The sequence below is a fragment of the Falco punctatus genome (genome assembly GCF_963210335.1).
Source record: "Falco punctatus genome assembly, chromosome: 8".
Classification (NCBI taxonomy): domain Eukaryota; kingdom Metazoa; phylum Chordata; class Aves; order Falconiformes; family Falconidae; genus Falco; species Falco punctatus.
The window spans coordinates 63,615,502-63,638,371 of record NC_137588.1 but is presented as its reverse complement, the minus strand read 5'-3'; the positions used below and the strand labels follow the sequence as shown (position 1 = coordinate 63,638,371).

General features: G+C 47.1%; 2 protein-coding genes across 11 annotated transcripts in view; one reads left to right on the top strand and one right to left on the bottom strand.

Moving 5' to 3' along the window:
- The window catches only part of SEPTIN8 (septin 8), a 35,375-nt gene extending 30,539 nt beyond the window's left edge, over nt 1-4,836 (top strand). For all 4 annotated transcript variants that reach the window (XM_080397797.1, XM_080397796.1, XM_080397798.1 and 1 more), the window contains one exon: nt 1,871-4,836. In XM_080397797.1, the coding sequence (XP_080253923.1) occupies nt 1,871-1,874 (4 nt within the window). In that variant the 3' untranslated portion in view covers nt 1,875-4,836. The remainder of the gene's footprint in view (nt 1-1,870) is intronic.
- A 6,284-nt stretch (nt 4,837-11,120) lies between these two features.
- On the bottom strand, nt 11,121-20,531 carry CCNI2 (cyclin I family member 2). 7 transcript variants are annotated; one of them, XM_080397789.1, is made up of 7 exons: nt 20,265-20,531; nt 18,934-19,083; nt 17,449-17,583; nt 16,588-16,662; nt 15,298-15,438; nt 14,009-14,239; nt 11,121-13,255 (listed from the first exon to the last, which is right to left on the bottom strand). In XM_080397789.1, exons 1-7 carry the CDS (start codon nt 20,514-20,516, stop codon nt 12,848-12,850), a joined length of 1,392 nt encoding a protein of 463 aa, XP_080253915.1. In that variant the 5' UTR covers nt 20,517-20,531; the 3' UTR covers nt 11,121-12,847. The 7 variants fall into 7 exon arrangements, with proteins under 7 accessions (XP_080253915.1, XP_080253916.1, XP_080253917.1 ...); XM_080397790.1 differs by having other exon boundaries at nt 18,934-19,080; XM_080397791.1 differs by having other exon boundaries at nt 20,098-20,379.
- Between the last annotated feature and the right edge of the window lie 2,339 nt (nt 20,532-22,870).

The window sequence follows — 22,870 nt, the reverse complement described above, 5'->3', positions numbered from 1 at the left end:
CGTACAGCTTCATGTTGCTGATGAGATCTTGTGCTCTGTCACCTCACTGCTGTGAACTGCAGCACTAGAGGAGCTCGTTCTACGTACTGACATGCTAGTAATTTGTTTCTTCCCGTGGAAGATGGCAGTGTGTGTTATTGAACTTATTTCCTTGGAATGTGAATGTGTTGCTGTTTAAAACAAACCCAAAGCACACTCTTCTGCAGACCTCTGGGCATGCTCTGGGCATATCCCACCTCACCCACAGAGTCCAAAATGGTCTGTAAAACATTTTGCTGAAAATAGGGTTTAATCCTGATAAACTCGCACATGAATTAGGGGCTGAATGTTGGGGCAGCCTGGGGCCCAGGGCTGCTTTGGGGAAGGTGAGCATGCCGAGCTGCACGCTGTTAACTTGCGTGAGCGATGCCAGTCACCGGGATGCTCTGGCGGCGACGTTCTGTGTGTGCTGGCCACGCAGAAACTGCAGCTTCCCTCTGCTCCGTCTGTCCCCAGCAGAAACAGCTTTTCTGTGCTTTGCTGGTTTTAGCCCACCTGCGGATGAGTCTGGACACCCTTCCTCTGCTGGGTGGTGCCTGGGAACCGGCCGTGGTCAGAAGTGGGGTCAGGAGAGGGCAGCTCAGGCAGCGTGTGAAGGACCAAGGGGCACCTCTGTGCAGTGGGGACACCCCCTGGTGCTGGGGCTGGGGGCTCTTTTCAGCTCCAGAGCACAGCTAGGGGAGGTGCGCTGTCATCAGGAATAAAATTAATAAATTAGGGAGAGGAAGTGGTTTTGGGGTTGGTATTTTGTTGGTTGGGTTAGGTTTTTTGTGATTTTTGTTGTTGTTGTTGCAAGCCTGTGAGCTAGTTCAAAATGTGGTATTTGGAGGTTTCTGTTCAAGCAGGATAACCAACTTTTTTTAAAAAAAAAAACCTCAAAGGAAGGTGCCTCCCCTTGGCCTTGCCAGTGACCTGTCTTCCCAGACCCCCTTTTCATCTGGGAGGCATCGGAAGGAGCTGGGGGCTTTGTGAAACCTGCGTATCAGAGAGCACAGCCCTTGCCCGTCCCGCTGCTGTGTCCCAGGCAGCCTGTTCCGTGTTACCCCACAGACCACACAGGCATTAAGAGGATCTGCGTATTCCCAATCAATCAGCGGGAATGTCTTTCCCAGCTTTCTTACCAGGATCTTTCAGCCAAACCGGATGGGAAGGCAGCTGGGATCTGGGCGCTGGTGGCAGGCAGTGTCCTCCCGGGCACCGGTGGCAGAGCGCAGGGTTCAGGCTGTGCCTGCGGCTTCAGTGACCGAGGAGCCAGCGCTGTACGGAGCCGAGTGTGGTGTTAGCTAGGGGTTTGCTCCCTGCTTGCCTGGGGGCACGTGCCCACCTGGGGCGGGCGGTGTGAGGAATGGGATGGAGGGGGTGCGAAGGGGCATCGCTGCCGAGAGAGCCCCACGCCCCCCCAGGGGATGGGGCTGCAAGGAGTACCCTGGGCGTACAGCCAAGGTGCTGCGACCTCGCGGGAGCTGGGAATATATTGTGAGTTCTGGAAGGGGGTGTTGTTTCTACTTCCAGTTGTGAGGAGAGCCGGTTGAACCTTTTATCGTCTCCTGTTTCAACACAGTGGGTTTAGCAGCTTTAGTAAGGGATGGAGGTGGAAGAATTGCAGGTGTTGAGGGGAGACCCGGGTGGCTGCACGGAGGTTCCCTTCGGCACTTGCAGCAGCTGAGCAGGTTGTGCTCTGGTGGGGCTCAGCGTGCGGGGGGCCGCCCTTGTCTGCGAGCAGTGTTTGCCCTTCTCTTCCTTTTTTCTTTTTAACATATTTAGCTACATTTTGCTTTCATTTAATTTTCGTAATTTAATTCATGCTTTTTTTATGTTTTGTTTCTTTCAGTTAATCACATACAGACTTTCAGGCCAAGAGTGGACTTGGTGCTTTCATGTGTTAAGTTGCTTGAGTTTCCCACCCTGTGACCCTTCTCATAACATTGTGTGAGTGGACCAAAGTGAAAGAGAAAATGAGCATCTTCGGTGGTTGCAGTGTAACGACTCGCTGTTATCTGTACAGAATTTATCAGGAGGTGTTGAGGAAGTAACCTTTACCATGTACATTTTGTTAAACAAAGTCAACTAATCCCTAAAGTAAGATGTTTTGTTCTAAACCCAGTGATTGAGAGCTGTGTATAAAGTGACCGTAACTGTTTGTCTGAACTCATCTTACCCACCAGCTAAATAATTGCGTTCTAGGTTTTATTATTATTATTTTTTAATTGGCTAAGGCGACTGCTTGAGGCTCATCTACCTTCCCCTGTACATGCACAGATGTAAGGAGTGGTCTGAAGAATGCTGAAATGTTTGTTTTTCTAACAAACTTCTCAAATAAGTTTTTAGAATGGGTAGAAAACCACAATGCTTAGACTTTCTGCTCTGGGAATCTTAGTCAGAGTAACCCTCATTCCTGTAATTATATATTTTAATCCTGAATTACTCTAAACACATTCTACATCATTTATAATATTTTTTTATAAATATATAAGAGAGGAGAGAGAGAGAAAGAATTGTTAACAAAATTAATGGGACAATGTTTTGAATTTTCTTTACTGCTAAAGTAGAACATTTATATAGAAAGATTTTTCGTAAGAGTTTGTTGTATAATGTGGAACTACAGGATTTGTGTAGCTTTTCAGTTGTCATTTACCAATGTATTTTACTGTTGTGGAAAAATTATTTAAGTGGTCATATTTACTGCTACTCTTTAACCTTAAGTTTACCATGTGCCTAATAAGGAGAATCCCCTGATCTTGAGCTATGCACCGTATTTATGCTGATAGGCTCTATTCCCCTTGGAAAGTGCTTTCTTTAACACTTTGCATGCCTAGAGATAACATCCTTGTTATCCTGGGCAACTGAGCTTAGAGGAATAATTAGGATCAATATTATTATTTTCCACTCAAACCATTTTGTGATAAGGCGGGGCAGTGACTGAATAGGGACTCACTAGCTGTGTTGTCATGGAAAAACAGTTGGACCCAATTCCATCCATCCATCAGATAACAGGCTAAAAGAGAGCAAATATTTTATATTAACTCCCATGTAGTGTCTTTAGAGTTTTTAAGAACACTGGCTGGCTAAGTGTTAGTTGTGAGTGTGTGCATTTTTATTTAGTTATTAACATTACAAGATTTTTCTGATAGTTTAAAGACAAGAAGGATGTCAGCAGATTCCTTCTTTGACTTGCGGATGGAGGTGCACGGCCTCGTGCCTGAGCCGTGCAGGTCTCTGTGAGGGCAGTGCTGTGCTGGAGGGTGAGATGAGGTTCTTCAACTTGCATATCCCGTTAAAGCAGCTTTTTCTTTGTTTTTCATCCTAAACACGTGCTCAGGTGTTAAACTGTTTTCATATGCACATTGGCCTTTTCTATAGATATACTGAAAATCATGTCAGTGTTACTTGATGCTTGTAAGAAGGAACCTCCCGAGGATCTTGCGGGTGCCTTTCAGAACAGGCTGCTCCTCAGAGAGTAGAAATTGCGCGCGCTTGTTAGGAGTCTGCTGAAAGCTGAACATCTAATTTTCAAGGCTGTGCCTCCAGGTTAGATGTATTTTAAAGAGCAACTGGCAAATGTTAGGAGGGTTAATGTGTTTTTCTCAGAGAAACGTACCAGGAACCCAGCCTATTGTTACATGCAAGTAGACAATTCCAGCTTGCCACTGCCTATAGCCCAATCGTGTCACACACGTTAGGGGCAGGATTTTGACTTTAGCTAATGAGAGAACCTCTGGCGCACTAATTGCGTGAGTCAGCAGCCCAGTTGAGTTCGTTGTGTTGCTTCTCAAAGCAAATGCTATGTGGGCTGGGATAAAACAGTAACTGATGACAGAGAGTGTGCGAGCAGCTGCCTTGCCATCGCTTTTCCACTCGATAGCTTTCTCCTGATCTCACGCTGCAGCCAGCAAGATCTATGCAAATGATTTCTATCTGTCCTGGCTCATCAGAGATCAATTCTTTTTTCCTAGAATAACAGGTAATTAAAAATAATGATGATAACAATGAAAGAGTAAAAACCTTCAAATCCATGGGCATTGTGAAGAAATTTCCAGCTTCTTCTCATGAAGACATTCAGAATGTATGTAACAATATTTTAATTATGATTATTATATTACATTGACTTTATGTTGTGATGGACATACCTTTACCTTGTAGTTATTTTTTAGAGCCCTTGATACCATAATCTGCCCAATGGGACTCAGTGTTTTGTTGGGTTTTTTTCCTCTAGTACTTGATTTTTCCTTTTGGCTGAGAAAGGATTTAAGTATATGGTATATAGAGTAGTTCTATATCTTATTTTTATTTAACAAGTTACAAATACATGGTGATGCTAATCTCACTCCAGTTCGAAGACTTACTTTTTGTAGGCTAGAAGAAGGGAAAGAAAAACCCTTCAGAAATGACTGAAACTGTTCAGTTACACATCTTTCAGCTGTTTTATGTATTTATCTTTAAAAGGTTGGTATTAATGGGGAAAAAACTGTCCATTTTTTTATCATTTAAACACTTACCATCATGTATGTTGTCTGCTTTCTAATTTAAAATGTGTTTTGCGGGGCTCTAAGCCATGTAGGCTTCCCGTCTGGCTGGGTGCCATCGGGTGGTGGACTTGAAGCACGTGGAGGCACCTGGGGGACCAGCCCGGGGGTAGCAGCCTCTCGGACGTGCTGCATCTGTTCGCTTTGTCATTCCAAATGTGTTGGGTTTTGGGGTTTTGTTTTTGGTTTTGTTTGGTTTTTTTTTTTTTTACTTTTGTTTCTTTCCACTCACTTTGTACTTCTTTTCTTTTATTAAATCTCACATGTATTTTGAGTTTTTGTGGTGTCGTTTATTTAGCTGTGGATTTCCTGTGTTATCTAGCGGATCTCTGTTGAAAATGATAACATATAACGACTGAAACCTTACCAGTCCCAGGATGTCTTATGACTATTGGGAACATTCAAAAATAAAATTAGCTAATTAATTAACAATTAGGTAATCATACAGTATGCAGGAAAGCACCTAATCTGTAATCTGGGGAGAAATTCTAAGATATTAATTCAAATGCTGTCCCTGTTGGGGCAAAAGTAGCCTCCAGGCTTGTTGGTACATCTCCCCTGTGGGATCTGGTGACTGAGCGGGTAGATGTACTGGCAGTTTCACTGATGTAACGGTGCCCAAAGAGGTGATTTAAGGGTAGGGTGAAAAGGGAGCAGAGGTGGAGGGTTTCTTAATGGTGCTTCCAAGGCTGTATGACTTTTCTGGAGAAGCACATCACGCACTTAGGCCAGGGCCATAAAAAGAGCACAGCTTTAGTTTGGAGGGTTCTTTTTGTCAGAGGGAGCTGCTGCTGAAGCTTTACCTGAAGGCCTGTGCTGGTGTCTGTTCTGTGGGCCATTTCTACCTATGAAGTTTTATATTCAGATAGTTTAGGGTCTCTGGGTTTTATTTGGTCTGGTGCTGAGATCAACGCTGCACCTGAAACAAAACCAACAAGTGGAGTCTTGCAGATGCACAATGTTGGCTGAAGTGGTGCTTCTGATGGGAGCCCCAGTTTCAAGAACAAATCCAAGTGGGTGACCCTGGCTGCTTCTGAAATCTTTTTAGCAACATGCAGGTGGACGGTGCTGTTGCTGCAGGAGTTGGCTTGTGTGCGAGACGTCTGCTTTCTGCGCTTAATATGCAGCTTGCTTAAAAGGCAGAGGGCAGTTCTGGTCATCCTGTGTGCTGCCTGTGTGCATCCTGAGTTTTTACGAGGTCAGGATGGTTTCCCCAGCTGCGGTACCGTGCTGTATGGACACCATACATCCACTCACAGAGACGTGACCAGAAGCATGGTTGGAGCTGGTAGCGATCACCGACAAAGTGCAGGGGGAAGTCTGAGGCTGCACTGGGTTAGAGTTGTCACTTGAGCCGGTTCAATTTTTGAAGGATAAGCCCGAGTGGGGACTTAGCAGTTGATACCAGGTGGTTTGTATGAGGTGTTTTACAACCTTTTCCACCCCAACACTTTTTAAAGCCAAATCGAAAAGAGAAAGTCATTCAGGTACATAAGAATTAACTGGGAAACTGAGGTGGTAGAGAAGCTGGCTGTTTTAAAGACGGGCCGCCTGGTGATTCAGGGTGATGTACATTGGCAAGTGTTTTTCCACAGGAGCAATGTTAAGATCGTTCATTAATATCTGTGCAAAGCTCCTAGAGATGCTCACGGGAGCGTGCGAGATGTGGCGTGTTGCTACAGAAGCCGTCGGGCAGTGCTGTCGGGACTGACAGTGTTTTGCAGGGCCAGAGCTGACGCCGGTGGCCGAGGCCCTGGGACGTGTTGATGTTTCCATTCGGGAGACGACCCAAACCAGCCTTAGCTCCCTGGGCGGCTCGGTGGGGAGAGCTGCGCAGCTGTGAGGGATGTGACCTGGGAGGTGAGGCAGGGGCGGCGTGAAGCCGCTGGCTCTGCGGGCTGGGAGAGCTGGCTGGGGCTGCCTGCGCTGGCCCGCGGCGCCTCTCCCCATCCCGGCTCTCCGTAGCATGTGGCTTCTCAGATGTTCCCTCTCGGCAGTCTTTCCTCATTAAAACTTTAAATCAATCCTCTGACTACCAGTTCCAAACAAGACCGTGGTGGCCGGAGAGCTGCTCCCAGTTGCGATGGTTTGAAGGGAGATGTCTGTGCCCAGCCCTGCGCGCTGCCAGGCGGCAAATGTTAATTTGTACTTTGACCTTTCATGCTGTCTTTACTTAATGTAAATAACTGAAACTTAAATACTGATTCTCTTTTGTTCTTTCTGTAGCTTTTTTAGTCTTCCCAGTGCGTGCTCCATAACATCAGGAAGATATGTTAATTAGAAGATTTATTAAGGCAAAAACATCTCATGCAGAAGAAATTAATTGGTGCTTTCACCTTTAAGCTTGCAATATATTGCACAGAAGAGATTACATAGCAAGGACTAAGATAAGATACACCATCTCTTTTGATCGGGAAAAGTTTGCTTGATCAGGTTTCTTGATAAAGTTGAAAGATACTTGCCAAAAGATAAACCACTAATTAAGGCTGCTGCATGGCTTGCACTAAAACCAAAATGCAAATCTCCGGGCGAGAGCCGGTAGAAAGCATTTAACACTGACTGAACTGCAGAGACAGGGACAGAGCTGGGTTAGTGTGAGAGGAGCTTTCAGCTTGCTGCTTGAGCTGCCGCCGTACTGGGGTTTCTGTGGGTCCTCGCCTGGGTCTGGGCTTGGGGTGTAACTGTCGAGCCTCCTCATGTCCCTAACCTTTCAGCTGGATTCTCACATCTCTCAGCAATAGCTCTTCCGTGTAGCGCTTTTTTTTTTTTTTTTCTTTTTTTTCCTGTAGACTTACAGGTTTTATAACCAAATCCCCCAACCTTCATTTGTTTAGTTTTCCTGGGGCTGCACACGTGTGCCTCAGAGCTTAACCCCTTCCCTGGAGCTCCCTGCCCACCTCCCCACCTGCTGCCTCCGGACCGGTACCCCTGCCCCATCCTACTGGGGGTGTGGGTGAGGAGGGAACCATTTTAAAGGACAACTAAATGTTATATGTTAATGGTTTAAAGCTGGAGACTTGGGTTCCTGGTTGTGAGTCCTGTGTTTGTAACAGACTGACTTCCCCTTAGGCAAATACTTGCTTTTTTTAAAAAAAAAAAAGGAAAAAAAGAGTATGATGTCTGTGCCCCAGTCTAATGTCACACAGGAACGAGGAGAGGCCCCAGTTTATCTTCATTTTAAAACAACCTTGTAAATGAATCTCAGGAATGACCTGCTTGTACCAAAGTTGGGTTTAATAAAAACGAAACTGACTTGTTTAACAAACATCTTTTAAAAACATGTTTTGTACCCTAGTTATAGTCACTGGAACAACTAAGTGCTGTGGCCAAATTCACAACCCTTACTGTTTATTCCACTTCCCCTCTGTTAACCCTGTTACCCTGCATATCTGTGTTCAAAGGGTGATGTCCCTTGCGCACCCCCGTACGCCTGGGGACGGCTGCCCTGTCTCCAGGCTGCTGCTTGCCCTGGAGCTGTGGCGCTGGGGGTGTCGGACCAGCCAAAAACCCAGTCCTTGGTAGGAGGTTTGGAGGCAGCTTGCAGTCTGTACCCTTCCTTGTGCTGGGCGGTGTGACCAGAGTGGGACACGATCTGGCTGTGAGCAGCAGGGGGTGACGGAAGCCTGGCGAGGCTCCCATTGAGCAGGCTGGTGTGGAGATGAGCGGACAGTGCAAGCGGTGCTGCGTGCCACAGGCACTGCGCTCCTGACCCCAGGGTGGGCTGTACCTGACAGTCACTGACACCTCTGGATGCCCTTGGTATAAATTAGACCTTGGAAGTAAATTTCAGCATGTAACAGGTATGTGGCCTGAAAATAACCAAACAGGGCACACGAGGAAGTTCTGGAGACTCCTGCCGCTTGTGGGCAGCAGGAACTAAACCCCGTGACAAGCCTGTTCGTCCCTTCCTGTGCCCGGTGCCGCAGGGACAAGGTGCCACGTGCTTCAGTGGAAGTGGGACCAGGCGGGAAGCAGCCAGCGTCTGGCCAGGCTGGGGCTCGGGAGCTGTGCGTTCAAGGCTGGAAGTCTGCTCGGGATGGCTCTGTCTGTCTTCATGTCTGTCGCATCCCACACCAAGCAGGAGGAAAGCTGAAGCAGTGTGTGACCATCAGGCTGAGCTGAGCAATGAAACGCCCTTTGCTGCTGCTTTGATGACTGTTTTAAACTCACCTGCATTTTCTTTTGAGGTAAACTGATCCAATTTCTCTGGCAAAGCTTTAATCCAGTTTGGAGCTGTTGTGAAGTTTAGAGTCCCATCTGGATAGGTGAATTGGGAATAAAGGGGTCTTTTCCTCTCTAAGTTACTCAGAAGATTTGGTTCAGTTCTGTTTGCCACGACGATAGTTTGGTCACCAGTGGGATTCAAGTTGCACGCCTTGCTGAGGAAGAACGAGAGGACGCTGCTGAGACCTGCCAGGAGTTAATGCATCACTTGATCTAAGTGCACTTTTCTGCATTCTTAAAGAATTGAACTGTAAGTACTGTTCAAATTGAATTTAAAATACTAAAGTCAATTAGCAAAAACCCCAAAACCTGCATAGTGGCAAACCCACAAATGAGATATAGAGGCTTTATATGTGTCTGAAGGCACTTGGTATCGGTGATGCCTCAAGGTATCCTGCTACGTGCTCCAGAAGGTCTTTCCATGATCCCGGTGCTGGTTGCTGTTAATTGCTTCTGCGTGTTTCTTTGCTGTATCAGCAGATTTTGTCAGAAACCTGTAATATGGTAAAACAACTATTGTATTATTCTTTCCTCTGCTGTTTTCTTGTATCTTGATTAATTCTCTGAAGTTTCTTTGTGCACTGTGTAAATGAACTCTTCTTCTAGGTCATCACATGCCCACCATAAGTAGCGATGCTGAGGCAGGTTTATTATCTGAAACACCAGTGAATGCTGATCTGCAGCAGGGCAGCTTCATCCCTACGTGTAGCGGTCCCTGGGTGACTTGCTTTAGCTGTGACATGTTTCCTTTTGGTGGTGGTTTATGAATGGGAGAGGTGGCGGCAGCTAGGGGTGGCTCTGAATTGCTTTGCTGTTTCTGGAGGTGATTTGATGATTGGTTTATGGTTTTGCACTGATTCAGAATCTGAGCATCCATGTGCAGCAGCAGTGTCTGCCAGGAAACTTCTTGAAAGATAAAAAATTCTGTGGATACTTACCATAGGGGGTTTCAGATGTAATTGTAGCTTTGTTTACAAGGTGGTGTTAGCCTCAGGCATCTGGAAATCTGTCCTGAAGTGAGGCAACAGCCGAAGGAGGCTGGGTTTGAGAGGTGTGCCTTGCTCCAGCCAAGACTCCTGCAGGGGAAGGGACCCTGCTGTTGCAGACACAAACCCACCCTCGCTTCCCTGCCGAGGGCCAGAGGCCGGGATGGGGAGCTGCGCTTGTGCCCGGAGGGCAGGAGGAAGGAACCTTCCTTACCAGGTCAAGCTGAGGCACCTGTGACAATGTTCTCTGAAGTTCTACAGGGACTAAATATTGCCCAAAACAACAACTAGCCCTGAACACATCAGGTCTGTGCTGGCTGAATCTGGCATGTCCTTCCCAGTAACTGGTGTGTAGCAAAATGGTTACAAGATCCACAGCAGCGAGTTTAGCAGCAGGTAGAATAAACTTGTGACTGCAGCATGGATGCTGTGCAGAGTTCAAACAGGCAGACGCAGAAACAAGACAGTCATCAACTCTGAAACCCAGCTGGGCAAAATGATCGTTCCCTTAGTGCTGTCAGCAGGATGTGTGGGGTCTTCATCTTGTTAGTCGTTACTTGTCCAGGCAGCGAGGGGAGCGATTAACAGCCTCAACCTCCATTCTGCAGTAAGAAGGGAATTTGCACAGCTCTTGCAATCAAAAATGCTCTCCTGTTACAAGAATGGTCCTGTTGCAACAGCAGCTTCTTCCTGTAGCTTGCAGCTCCTTCTGTAGGGCAGGAAGCTCCGTTCTTAGCAAGAACACAGAGGTAAGCGGCGCCTTTAACCCGCTGAGGCCAGGCCACAAGCGATCATTCCTTTACGGTAACTCCAGCAGTGGAATAGGTGTGCAGAAGGGACCTGTGCTGCCAGAGGGAAGCAGCAGCAGCATGTCCTGGAGAGCAGGCAGGCTCTGGGTTTACTGTTCCCATCCCAGTATGGCATCTTGCACCCTGACTGGGAAAGCAGGACCCTGCTGGGCCTTTCAGCGTAGACTTCATCTTTTAGAATTAGCCCCCTATTAATGTACAGTCATGAATGTTGGTCATACAGATCTGCAGAGGTTTTGAAAAGCAGGTTTGACAACGGGTTTTAATCCAGTTTATGGGCAGGAAACTCTGTAGATAGGATCAAAGCTGAGGGAAGAAACACGAGGTATGGTGGTTGTGCTGTAACGTTACAGTGTGTCATTTACTGTGTGTAGAGTTCTGCTGGCATTTCGATGGGTAACGCAGCTGGTGACAGCACTTGAGAGAGGGCGAGGGGATGGGAGAGCAGAACCAGGTATGCACCCCACCTTCCTGCAGGGACCTGGGTGGGCACCAGCTTTGGGCTGGACCCTTCAAGGGGCACACCGAGAATGCACAGACCAAGCTTATATTTTATTTAATGAAAACTACAAAAGACAACTTGCCTCCTTCAAAAAGTCAGGCAGTCAAGTCACAGCTTGTGATAGAAAAGGAAGGCGCTGCACTGAGCGAAGAGCCCTACCACAAAATTAAAACCTTCCCTGTGGTATGCCGGCAGGATGGATAAGTAACATATCCCAGACGTGCTGCTGCCTGGCCCCTGGCTGCGTGGGCACCTCATAAACCTTGTCTGGCGCCGAGCCCTGCCCCTGCAGCATCCCCTGGCACAGGCTGCTGATCACAGGTTGCCGTAGCTTTCACTTGCCTCCAGAGACCTCCTTCAGTTTCATTGTTCCTTCAAGTCACATCTGCTCACGTGTCACCTGTGCTAAGTCTCTAATACTACATGTTTCTTTCTGGAACGCTGAGGCACTGCTTTCTTTGTGGTTTAAAAAGAAAAGCATGGCTTTCTCCCTGCAGATGTACAAAGCTCGCTCTGTTCTTGGTGCCAGTTCTGGCAAATGCAATACTTTCAAAAGTGTTAACATTGCTGCTCAGGACGTCAGTCCTGCACAGTTTGATGTTCAGGAATTCCTCTCCTACAAGGTAAGACGATGAGCAAGGGGAAGAAGGCCAGAAACTTTCTTTCTGCACTGAAGAGCAGTGCTGTTACGCAGAATGTGTGTCTCTCTGCTCCTGTCTCATCCCTGTTCCCTATTTATTTATCCTGTGTCATTATGGAAGACACTTGCCTGTGCTGGTCCATACGAAACCCTTTCCTGTTCCGTGACAGGACTTGCAGGGGGTGGTGTTATTCATCCAGTACTGTCTGGATTATACCTTCAAACTAGGGTAACAATCACCTGGAAATGCTGGCCCTGTTTAAAACAAACCCCCCCAAAACCCTAAGAAAACACTTTAAAAGAAGGTGTAAAGCTGTTTTTTAAAAAGTGCAATAGAGGTTTACACTGACCTTTGTAGTTTGTAAAACTGCTTTGCTATGGAGATTAGCAGTTAATAAAAAGGGGAGGTGGGGGGTGGGGGGGCAGGATTTATTAAAGGCATTTGTATTGCCCAGTCTGGTAAAACAGAATAAATTTTAAAAAGCCCTCAACAGCACGTGCTGGTTGATGAGGGCACAAGGCAACGGTGACTGTGGACGAGAAGTAATGTCCCACATCTCGTAGGAACTGGGGTTGGGTCTTTAATGGCTTAACCAGGAAGGAGCACAGACCTCAGACCCCAGGATTCCAGGGTAAGGCCTATAAGAAAAACTGGAGGTTTGATTTTTTGGTCTTCTCACTGCTAAACCAAAAGCTTGGTTCCACCTGAGGGCAGCTCTAGAGCCCCCTTCCTCAAAAGCAGCTCCTGCTCACTCTCCCATGGGGCATGTCAGGTTAGCTCTAACAAGAGAACAATGGAGTGAGTGGATGAAAGGCTTGATCTGTCACACTTCATCGCAGCTATTTTAAAAATCAACACTGAGACATTCAGTTCTCTCTGGTGCACCTGTAGCCTTCTGCCAACTTGATCCCTGAGTTTTAGGATTGTGACCAAGTCTCTCCCCAGCTTTCCATATTTACTTGATGCTAAAAACTGAGGGGTGGCACAATGCTTAGGGAAGGACATAAAAAACAGGAAGATTTGTCATTTTCCTCTGAGAAACACAGCAGCACTTTAGCTCTGTTGTGTCAGCCATTCTGTTCACTGGTTCTGCAGTTGCTGCTGCCAAGGCAGTAATTCTCCACTAGTCCCTTTCAGGTGGCTGTAAGGGAGGACACGGGGAGCTGCCTTCTCCAGCCTTCAGCTGAGGGCACAAGCCACCCACGTTCACCCTCCCACCACTTGCTCCCCCATCCTCACTGCACAGGTGTCTGAATCCATCGTAGCACTCATCAGTCTGCATGGTGTCATCAGGAATCTGGGCTGTAGTAGGCATGAAAGGTGCTAAAACTGGCTGGCTTTCAGTGACCTTCAACCTCACTTGATGGGAATTCTTCAGTCCAAAAGGGTCATGGCAGGGTAGCCTTGCCTTGGGATGGCCCTGGATGGCCTGACTGATGGGACAGAAAATATAAACAGCATTGGATGGCTGCAAGTGCATTAGCTCTTGATCTGCAAGCTCTTTGCAATGAATGAATTCAATGCTGTTAACCTGTAAGGAAAGACGCAGAGATTTTCTGTAAGTTCATGATAAAGTACTCTCTTCTGGCTACTGCTCCTGTAACTGGGGGGAGGGCAGGGACAGGCTGCATTGGATGCCTCAGCGCAGCATATCAGCAATGTGCACGTTGGTCCTGATGCCAAACACTTAACCTGAGTTAACCTCAGGGGCTCCTGAACTACTGCACAAAAGGGGGGCAATTTCAGACAAATTCAAGACCGCAAAATGGATCCAAGGTAAGCTGACAGCCTGGGTCTTTAGCCTTTTAGGTATACTGTCTTAAAAGGCAAGTGTATGAAACTGGAGAAAAGCTTTAAAAAAACACAAACAGAGCTTGCATCATTAGAAGCCAAACTGATTATACTTTAAAAGCAACGTAAATGTACTTAGAAGTTTTTGCAGTGTTCAGTGGGAGGCTGGGGACACAGTGGGCAGGTTTCTGGGTGCTCTCAAACACTCCCATTGTGGAGAACCTCTCCTTGCTTAGGAGGCACTCTGGCCAAGCAATTGGAAATCTCCCTTCCCTGCCAAAGGGGAGGCCCCCTCCCCAGTCCCAGCCCTTCACTGCCCTTTTATTCCCTCTCTTGTTAGCGCTAGCAAGGTCTGCAGCAAAGGCAGAACATGGACACATGCTTCTCAGAAGGCTGCTAAAGTGCAAAGTTGATCATAAGTACACGGGTGCTTTATTAATTTATCGGTGTCCTGGCCTTGAGATTTGTGACCAAAGGCCATTTTGATTCCTACCTGTGCTTTTTTTAGCAGATCAGTAATAACAGGAAACCAATCAGGAGTCAGCCTCTCCAGCTCTAAGGTGATGATCACCAAAGCCAATGTGGAGCCCTTAAACTGCACTAGCTGGTGGCACGCCATACAGTGCTGTAGCTGTTTGGTCAAGAATGCGACGTGGCGGGAAGGATTCATCTGAGGCAGCCCGTGTAGTAGATGGGGCCACTTGGACATCACCATGGCATGGAACTGGAGAGAAGATAAAGTATATATATATATACACACATATATATATATTTAAAAAAACAAACAACAGAGGTCAGTGAACTTTGTATGTTTTCATGTTATCAACCAGAAGTACAGACTAATTTCATCTCATATCAGGAAGCCTAAAGGGTTTCCCCCTCCTTTTTTTTTTTTTTTTTTTTTTTTTCCCTTGGTGTTTTGTGTTTGTACTTGCCAACCATTGAACTGGGTTTTTAAGCTTATATTGAATGTACAAGGTCTGTGTTTCCTAACAGTTTCTGAAGTTTCTACATTATCCGGATTGCTATTGAGGAGATTCACTGCAGGCCAGCAGATATGAATAAAGTAAAACCAGTAATAATGACTGCACTCTGAATTTACTGAGGAAACAAGCACCTAAGAAAGGCAGTTTTCACAATCAGCAGCCTAAAATGGCTTAATATTTGCACATAACCTTAAAAAGGGATCCAGGATGTATTCGTATCACATGATTTTTGCCTTACTAGCACATGATCATTTCTTGAAGACAAAGTTTGTTTCTATCAAATGTTTAGTAACTGCAATCTGAACTAAGTGCCAGATTGGGGTAGTCTCATTGCCTGAAACAAGGGTAAATAATTAGTGGGATGAAAAGGAAAATTAAGAAAAAAACCTGTGTGTCAAATGTAGCAAAACTCTTGACAGCTTTCTATGTACAGTATTAATAGAAGGGAAATAGTTAGAAATATTTTTGCAGTGTGTATTTAAAAAATAAAAATGGCATATAGTTGTGCATTATGAGAATCTTTTTAACGTCCACTTTAGTTGTCCTTTAAAGATGAGAGTAAATTTTTTGAGCAAGATGAAAGGTTTTAAGTGGTAGAAAATTTTTAAAATAAATAAATAAAAAAATCACTATAATATTCTTCAAAAGACTTGCAGATGGCTAAGAACAGGTAGTTTGCAAAGCATCTTGGGAAGGATGTGTGGGTGTGCCTATGTGTGTGCATCTGTGTTTTCTAGTCTTACTTGATAAGGAGCTGTTTCTTTAAAGAAAAAAATTTGCAAAACTTAGTGCTTACAATGTTTAAAAAATCCATTGGTGTTGCTGTGTAAAGATCCCAATGAAGCTTATCTAGTATAATTCTTTCCATCCTCAAGATCTCAGCTGGAGAGCGTTTACAACCACTCTGCGCTGCGAGCATCTTCACCGATGGTATTACCTGTAAAAAAAAAAAAATTAAAAAAAATAAAGAAGCCAACGTCTTACACAGTGCTGTGTGTGTTTCTCTGTATTGTGAAAGGATCTGACAAGTTTATACACGTCTCAAAGCACCAAGCAGGTAACTCCCATCCTAATGACTGGCCCATGCTCACCACAGGGCAGCTGGCTATGAACCCAAGCCACAGCACCAACGATGTCATTTGCCTCCTGGGCTGCTGTGAGCCTCCTGAACACTGCATCGGTGATGCGTGTTCCCTGATACTAGTCTCGTTAGTTTTGCTCCTCTAATGAGCTAGGAGAAGGCTTCCTGTTCGCCTGCTTACGGGGCCGCCTGTGGTTGTCTTGTTTCCTGTGGTCATTGACTCAGCTCCTCCTTTTTAGCTGAGAGGAAAAGACTAGCCTCAGCGTGACACATCCTAAGAAAGGCTATGAAGATCACTTCACTACAGCAACAGTTGTTCAAGAGGTGTGCGTGTCTGACAACAACTCCTAGGTTTCCTGTTCTTTTTCAAAACAGAGCGAAGGAAAGAGGAGAAATGCAAGCTGAAATGCTTTTGGCTAATGTCTGTAAATGCCTGAGGAAGTCTTATCAGTGCGCTCCTGCCATGAGAGATTATCCTGTGTAATCTTGCACTTGCATGGGTAGTGGCTGATTTTACATGCTCACCTTGAGGCGCAGACCTGAGTCATTTCCTCACCAGGTTCAGAAACCAGTTTTGACTCCAAGGCAACTCACCTATTTTAAGCTTCCTCTGAAGAACCTCCACTCAGTGGTGCCTACATTACCCTCCCAGGACCCATAACAACGGAATTACAGCACTCTGATGTGCCACAGAGCTGTGCATATGCATCTTGACTGTCCCCCCAGACTAAGCTTTACTGTGAGCCATGGATTCTGAAGAAAGAGGCTTAAGGGAAGGAGAACACAGCCGTTACATAAGCAAATACAAGTCCTTCATCCACAAAGGTCACAATTCTTCCAAGCAACTATGAAACAAGACTGAAAATGTTACTGTCACCCCTTAAGGACTACCTGATGTAAACAAGTTAACCTCCTCATTAAGGCCAAGTTGTTGAAAGACCTGGAAACACAAGCAATGTGAACACAAGAGATGAGTTTAGTGTGTTTGATATTAAACATACAGACCTCATCTTCTTCATTGGTTTTTGCTGCAAGGACAAGGCAGGAAATTGCTATGCACTGAAGATACTTTAATTGGGCCTGAAGGGAGAAGAAGAAGAAGAAGATACTGAGTAAAGAAGGTAACAGTCCGTGAGGGGTAAATAATTGTTATTCTATGACAGATGCACAAATTGCAAACTTTCATTTAAACTACAATTGCTTCTGTATTAGTTTAGCTGCAGAGAGATTCTTTTGAAGCTGCAAACAAAGCAAGGCAATCCAAAGTGAAACAAAATAAATCCTTTTCTGGGTGCAATTTTTATTCGTGTAGGCCACAATTTTTAGACTACGCAGTGCCACAGTATTTACAATGTAATTCCTCTTCTCAGCTGAGATGTTAATTAATCTGTTTTTGCCAAATGCTGGTATTGATCTAAATAGAATTGAGAGCTGCAAGGCTCAGTTCAACTCATAACTTTGCCGTTACTTCAATGACAGAAAAAGTTGGCCCCACGGTTTGGTTAAAAATAATGGTTTCAAAATTCAAACATTAAAAATGATAAGGCAGATGTTTTCTGTTTAGCAGAGACAACCAGATGATAATGAGGTCTTTGTACTCACCACAGCATTTGGGCTACAATTCACACAAACACTTCTACCAAGGATTATAAATCAGTGGAACCTCATCAAACACTCCAGTTCGTTCATACATATATCTATATCTATATCCACACACTTGCTTAAAAGCCTTCCCTAGCAAAGACCCTGACTGGTCCCTAAATCTGCTGCCAAATATAGTATCTGCTTTGTATATAAACTGATTACATACTCCTTACATCCCCAGTCAGTAATCTAGCCAGGAAAAAGCTGATGGAGATTCTCTACCTTTACTGATGCCAGTAATCGGTTAAAGATGCTGGTAGCTAAGGCAAATGTTTCAGGGTAAAACTGGAACTGAGAGTTTATTTCTGCAATCCAGAGAACTGCTTCCTTGTAACATGACAGAGAAATATCTGTTCCCTGAGGGGAAGAAAAGGTTAGAAGAAAAATACAGTTAGCACTTTGATGATTTTGTTAACATATCTCCAAAAGAAGATTTGACTCATTCCAAGTGCTCTAATAAACATTTCTGATGTCTGGAGGCTTGAAATGAAGAAAGTTGTTGGCTGTGTCTACAGAGCAAGGGCAAATTTTGGAGCAGTTTAAAGCACTCGTTTGTGTTGTCCACCCAGTCAGGCTCTAGCTGTGCTTACGAGGGCCTGGTACTGGATTGTACTGGAGTACTGAATGGGGAAGCACCCAGTCCTCCACTTGCACAGTGCGTATGAACCACCAAACTGAGCTCTTACAAACAAGCTGCTGAGTGTGCTTGTTATTTCTCCCTCCTGAGAAAACTGAAGCCTCCCATGCAGCACGTGTTTCAGCCAGCCAGCCTCGACAGGCAGTCAGGAGCAGGTTTTGATTTACTCTTCAAGATTTCTTTTTTAACAGAACTTGGATTTGCTTAGCACTGGGACCACAGCAGCCAGGTTTATGACTCCCCCAAGACACAAGGCAAAATGTACTTATTTTTTTTCTTTCTTATATCTTATTTGAAGATGAATTCAGGTGAGAGGAAGGACTTTGGCTGCCATTACAATGCCACACACAACTCACGGCATGCCACATGACCCATCTGAATATTATCACTGGAGAACTGAAAGGGTGTAGCAGTTATGCAGAACAGACATTTACTACCAATTCATTCAATATTACTCATTGCATTAGCTGTTTCACTATTTTGCTTTATTTAGTAGTAAAAATACTTGGTTAAAAATAGCATTTCTATGCTATTGCAAAAAAGAGACAAGACTAGCAGGGCACTTTTGTGCCTTCTTCCACGGATCTCATGCATTTTACAGAAACAGCTGAGCATAACTGTTGCCATTGGACACAGAGGCCACTAAGTGTTGCAGCTTCCTAAGGCAGCAGGCTGACTTGCTTTAGGAGCCAGGAATGGGGTGCTGAATTTCTGTTAGGCATCAGTGAATTCCCTCTTCTCCCATCTGAATAGACAGGACTCAAAGATGGTGCTGAGCACAGTTAACCCTAATGTGATGTATTTATGGCTTTACCATTGATTGTCTGCTCTTGCCTGCTCCACCACAGTTCCCAAAAATACTTAGAATTGAAACAAAATGCAAACCACCTGGTTTACGTAGGGCATTAGTAAGATCTAAGATGGGACAAATGCAGACCCTCCTCCCCCTTCACTCCTGAAGTTTAGTCCATGCGGGATGACTTTTACATTCAGGTGGATTAGGTGGCAGGACCAGCACTGCATCTCTGCAGAGTCCCTTAGGGACTTCCAAAGAGGACATGGGAGAATACCTTCAGGGTGAGATTCTGGAAAACTGGCACTTTCCAAATCCTAGCCTCTCTGGCTAAGGCATTTTCCAGGAAGAAGGCAAGTCTCGAGCTCTCTGGAGGCCCAGGGCACTTCATAGCAGTTTTTTGAGCCAGTTTCCCTGATGAGAGCTGCTGTCAAAACCAAGAAAAGAATTATAAAGCAACATCCCAGCTCCTTGTACTAAGTACAGTTTCCTCTTGTGATGCCTCTCTAACGTTGAGAAGGAAGTCAGGAGCAGCCATACAACTTGTTTGTTTGCAGACAGTACTCCTGCCATCCTTCTTCCCTGAGGGGAAGCTCATGATGAAGGAGAACATGTCATGGCTAAACAACAGTGCAGCTGGGGTTTTTTCATCCTAGGCTTGCTTGAGTAACCTTGGGTCGAGCAGTACCTGTTATTTCATTTATCTTGTTTCACACATTCAGCTCTCCATTTGCAGGGCTATTAAATTGCAACCCGTTACCACCTGATTTCAAGTTTCTGGCAAATAAAGGTCTGTTTGCATACAAAAGCTCAAAGATTACTGTTCTTAGGAGGTTTATTAATTCCTAGTTAGCAGTCTTCCTTAGAGCAATTTAATCTTTCTCTGTCACTGTTGAAGGCAAGGCAACAGCAACACTTTGGAAACACCACTCTCCAGACTAAGCGTGTATCCACATGAAATAAACATTTCTGAATAATTTCCCATAGGAACCAAGCAGTGAGAACGTTTCAGCCTGAAACTATTTCAACGCTTACACTTTGGTGTTTTAACAGCAGAAAAAGATGCTACTAGATAAAACTTCTGCTTTTTATAAAGAGTGTGAGCTTCCTCATTGGTGTTTTCTGGAAGCTCACACCATTATCTCTACAGCTCCATTAAAAACCCCAAAGTGACATGAATCCTCTGGAAACTGTTCTACATTTCTAGTGCTGAAACTCTGCGAAGTGTATGTGTCACTGAAAGCAGGAACCGCACAGGATTTGGGCTTTTGCTGCCACTGGATGTCAAGAGCATCCAAACCTGACTGCTCGGACCACTCCAGCAGAGGGAATAATGTAAAAGATTTATCCGTCAAATTTGATGCAACCTTCAGCCGCTGGGGGGGGTGGGGGGTGGGGGGGTGGGGAGAGGGATTAATTAGAAGCTTAATTAGAAGCTTACCCTCTGGCTGACCTGAACGCGACCGTTCCCCGCGGGACACCGAGCAGTCCCCGCGCCGCCAGCGCCCGGCTCGCCCAGCCAGCGCCGCGGGAGCCCCGGCCCGCCCCGGCCCCGGGAGGCGCCCCCCGCCCGCGCCCCGCCGCGGGGAGCCCCGCCGCCGTCCTTACCCGCCCGGCCGGGCCGCGCCGGGGGTGCTGGGCCGGGCATGGGGGCCCGGGCGGGCGTCGGGGCGGCCCCGCCGGGCAGCAGCGGGGCTGGGGCGGGCCGGGCCGCCCGCTGACATCCGCGGCTGCGCAGGGCCCGCCCGGGGAGCGCGGGGGTGGTGCCTGCGGGCACCCCCGGCACGGAGCGCTCGCCCCCTGCGAGGTCCCAGCCCGAACCTGCTGTGTAGTGGAGCCGCCACGGAAAAGCCCAGCCATGCACCGGGTGGGAAAGTCCGTCCCGGCACGTCTTCGTACGGGTACCAGGGGTCTCGGGCCACGCCTGTCCTGGGAAAGTGCGGCCGTGTCCTGCTCACAGCTTGATCTGGCAGGGGATGGCTCCTCTGGATCACCAGGTCACCTTCCAGACACTGGGAAGGATGGTTTTGGTTGTCTTTCTTGGAGCATATGCACTCTGTCCCCTCCCAGGGCTGGGCCGCTCTACGGGCATCTGTGTTTCACCCCATGTTTGCTTCCAGCCAGCATCAGTGGGTGGGAAAGTCCTTTCCCGCATATCTCCTTACAGACATCTGTGGGTCTCTGACCAGGAGCTCCTTGTGCAACCATACCTGTCCCGGGAAAGCGTGGCCGTGTCCTGCTCACAGCTTGATCCGGCAGGGAATCACTTCTCTGGATCACCAGGTCACCTGGACACTGGGAAGTTTTTGGGGTTTTTTTGTTTTTCTTGGAGCATATGCACCCTTGTCCCCTCCCAGGGCTGGGCTGCTCTGTTGGCATCTGTGTTTCACCCCATGTTTGCTTCCAACCAGCATCAATGGGTGAGAAAGTCCTCCCAACATATCTCCTTCCTACAGACATCAGCGGGTCTCTGACCAGGAGCTCCTTGTGCGAGTGTGCTTGTCCTGGGAAAGCACAGCCTTGTTCTGCTCGCAACATGATCTCATGAGGAATGGCTCTTCTGGATCACCAGATCACCACTCTGCTGGTCCAAACTGCATGGTGCTTCCCAGGTGAATGTTGTCTCGGCCCACGTGGGTCTGTCTCACCTGCACAGAGATCATTGTCTGTGTCAGGCAAAGCCGTGTGTTCCCGGGATCAGGATGAAATTCTGCCATGGTGAAAAACATTGTAACCTTTGGCATAGCCCCCAAATCCACTCCTACTCCCTGTCCTGGCACTAGTTATTGCCTTGACAAATGCGCTGGCCCTTCTCTTTGTCATAGCCCTGTCCAAAATACCCTTTTGCTGCATCCGCACCATTCCCGACACCTGCTGGGAGCTGTTTTCCTTCCTGGGAAGGATCATAGAATGACAGAACAGTTTGGGTTGAAAGGGACATCAAAGATCATCCAGTTCCAACCCCCTGCCATGGGCAGGAACACCTGCCACTAGACCAGGTTGCTCACAGCCCTGTCCAACATGGCCTATCCTTTTTTATTTATTTCATGGAGCATATGCATCCTTGTCGCCCCTCCCAGGGCTGGGCTGCTCTGCCAGCATCCTTGTTTCACCCCATATTTTCTTCCAACCAGGGCCTCTCCAGCTCTCACAACCACTCTCCTCAGCTTTCCCCTTGGCTCCTTGGTTCCCTCTGTTTTTCTCACACAGCATTTTCTGTAGGGAACCTGTTCCAATATTTTATGTTAAACATTTTCTTGTTCCTCGGCTTTGTCTGCCTACATACAACTCCCTATTCTCTCAGCAGCCCTTTGGGTTATACATTTCTTGGTGCTAAATTACTCTATTAGTCTACAAATCTTTTGCATACAGTACAGCTGAGTAATACTATGGCAATGTGTAAATAGCAAAGCGACTGTGTTTGCTGAACTGACTCACCTGGTGATGCTCAGCTGGGGGTGAGGTGAGGGAATGGCCCTGTCCTGTCATTACCAGTGCATTCCCGGCCCTGTGATATACCAGTGAGTTCGGTGGGTGAGATTAGAAACCCTTCTGGAAGCCCCACATCAATCCCGTCCACATTCCTGCTCACGCATGCAGCCCTCTGTCAAAAATACAGCACAACTGACTTACAGTCCCCAGTCTGTTTCTGTGCTCGCTGCTTGCTGCTAACCAGCTCCTGGCCATACTCTGGGATCCCAGTCCTTGGTGTCCGAGCACAGGCAGCACGGGGAGCAGCGACTGGAACAGTGCCCTGCGACTGGCCAGCAGAAGGGTTTGGTTGTGCAGAAATACTGTAGAGGGGGGAAGTGAGGCACCGATCAGGGGTCAGGAAAAGAAGGATATGGATTTTCTGCCTGTATGGAGAACTGGCTGGGGCTGCTGCCTGGTCAGCTCTGGAGCCCTGTCAGAGCCCCGGAGCCCTGTCAGACCCATTGGAGCCCTGTCAGAACCCCCAGAGCTCTGCCAGCCCCATGGAGGCCTGTCAGTAGCGGACCCCGGGATGCGGGGCCGTCGGGCAAGGCCGCCAGGGCGGCGCCACGGCCCGCTCCGCGCCCCCGCCGTTCCCATGGCGACGCCCCGCCCTCCCCCCGCCCCTCCACTCCTTTCATTGGCTGCAGCCGAGCTCCTATGGCCGCGAGGGGCAGGCCGGTCCCCTCCTTTCCTCGCCAGCTATTGGGTGCGCGGCCTCCGCAGCGCGCGGGGATTGGCTG

What these genes read in the sequence shown, in the direction of transcription:
- CCNI2 (XM_080397789.1), bottom strand. Translation starts at nt 20,516, where the DNA reads ATGGCTGGGCTTTTCCGTGGCGGCTCCACTACACAGCAGGTTCGGGCT. An exon ending in TCCAGAATCTCACCCTGAAG is followed by an intron (nt 17,584 to 18,933) that starts GTATTCTCCCAT and finishes TCTTCCCCTCAG; the next exon opens with GGAACAGATATTTCTCTGTC. An exon ending in CAATGGATTTTTTAAACATT is followed by an intron (nt 14,240 to 15,297) that starts GTAAGCACTAAG and finishes TCTTCTCTCCAG; the next exon opens with TTCCATGCCATGGTGATGTC.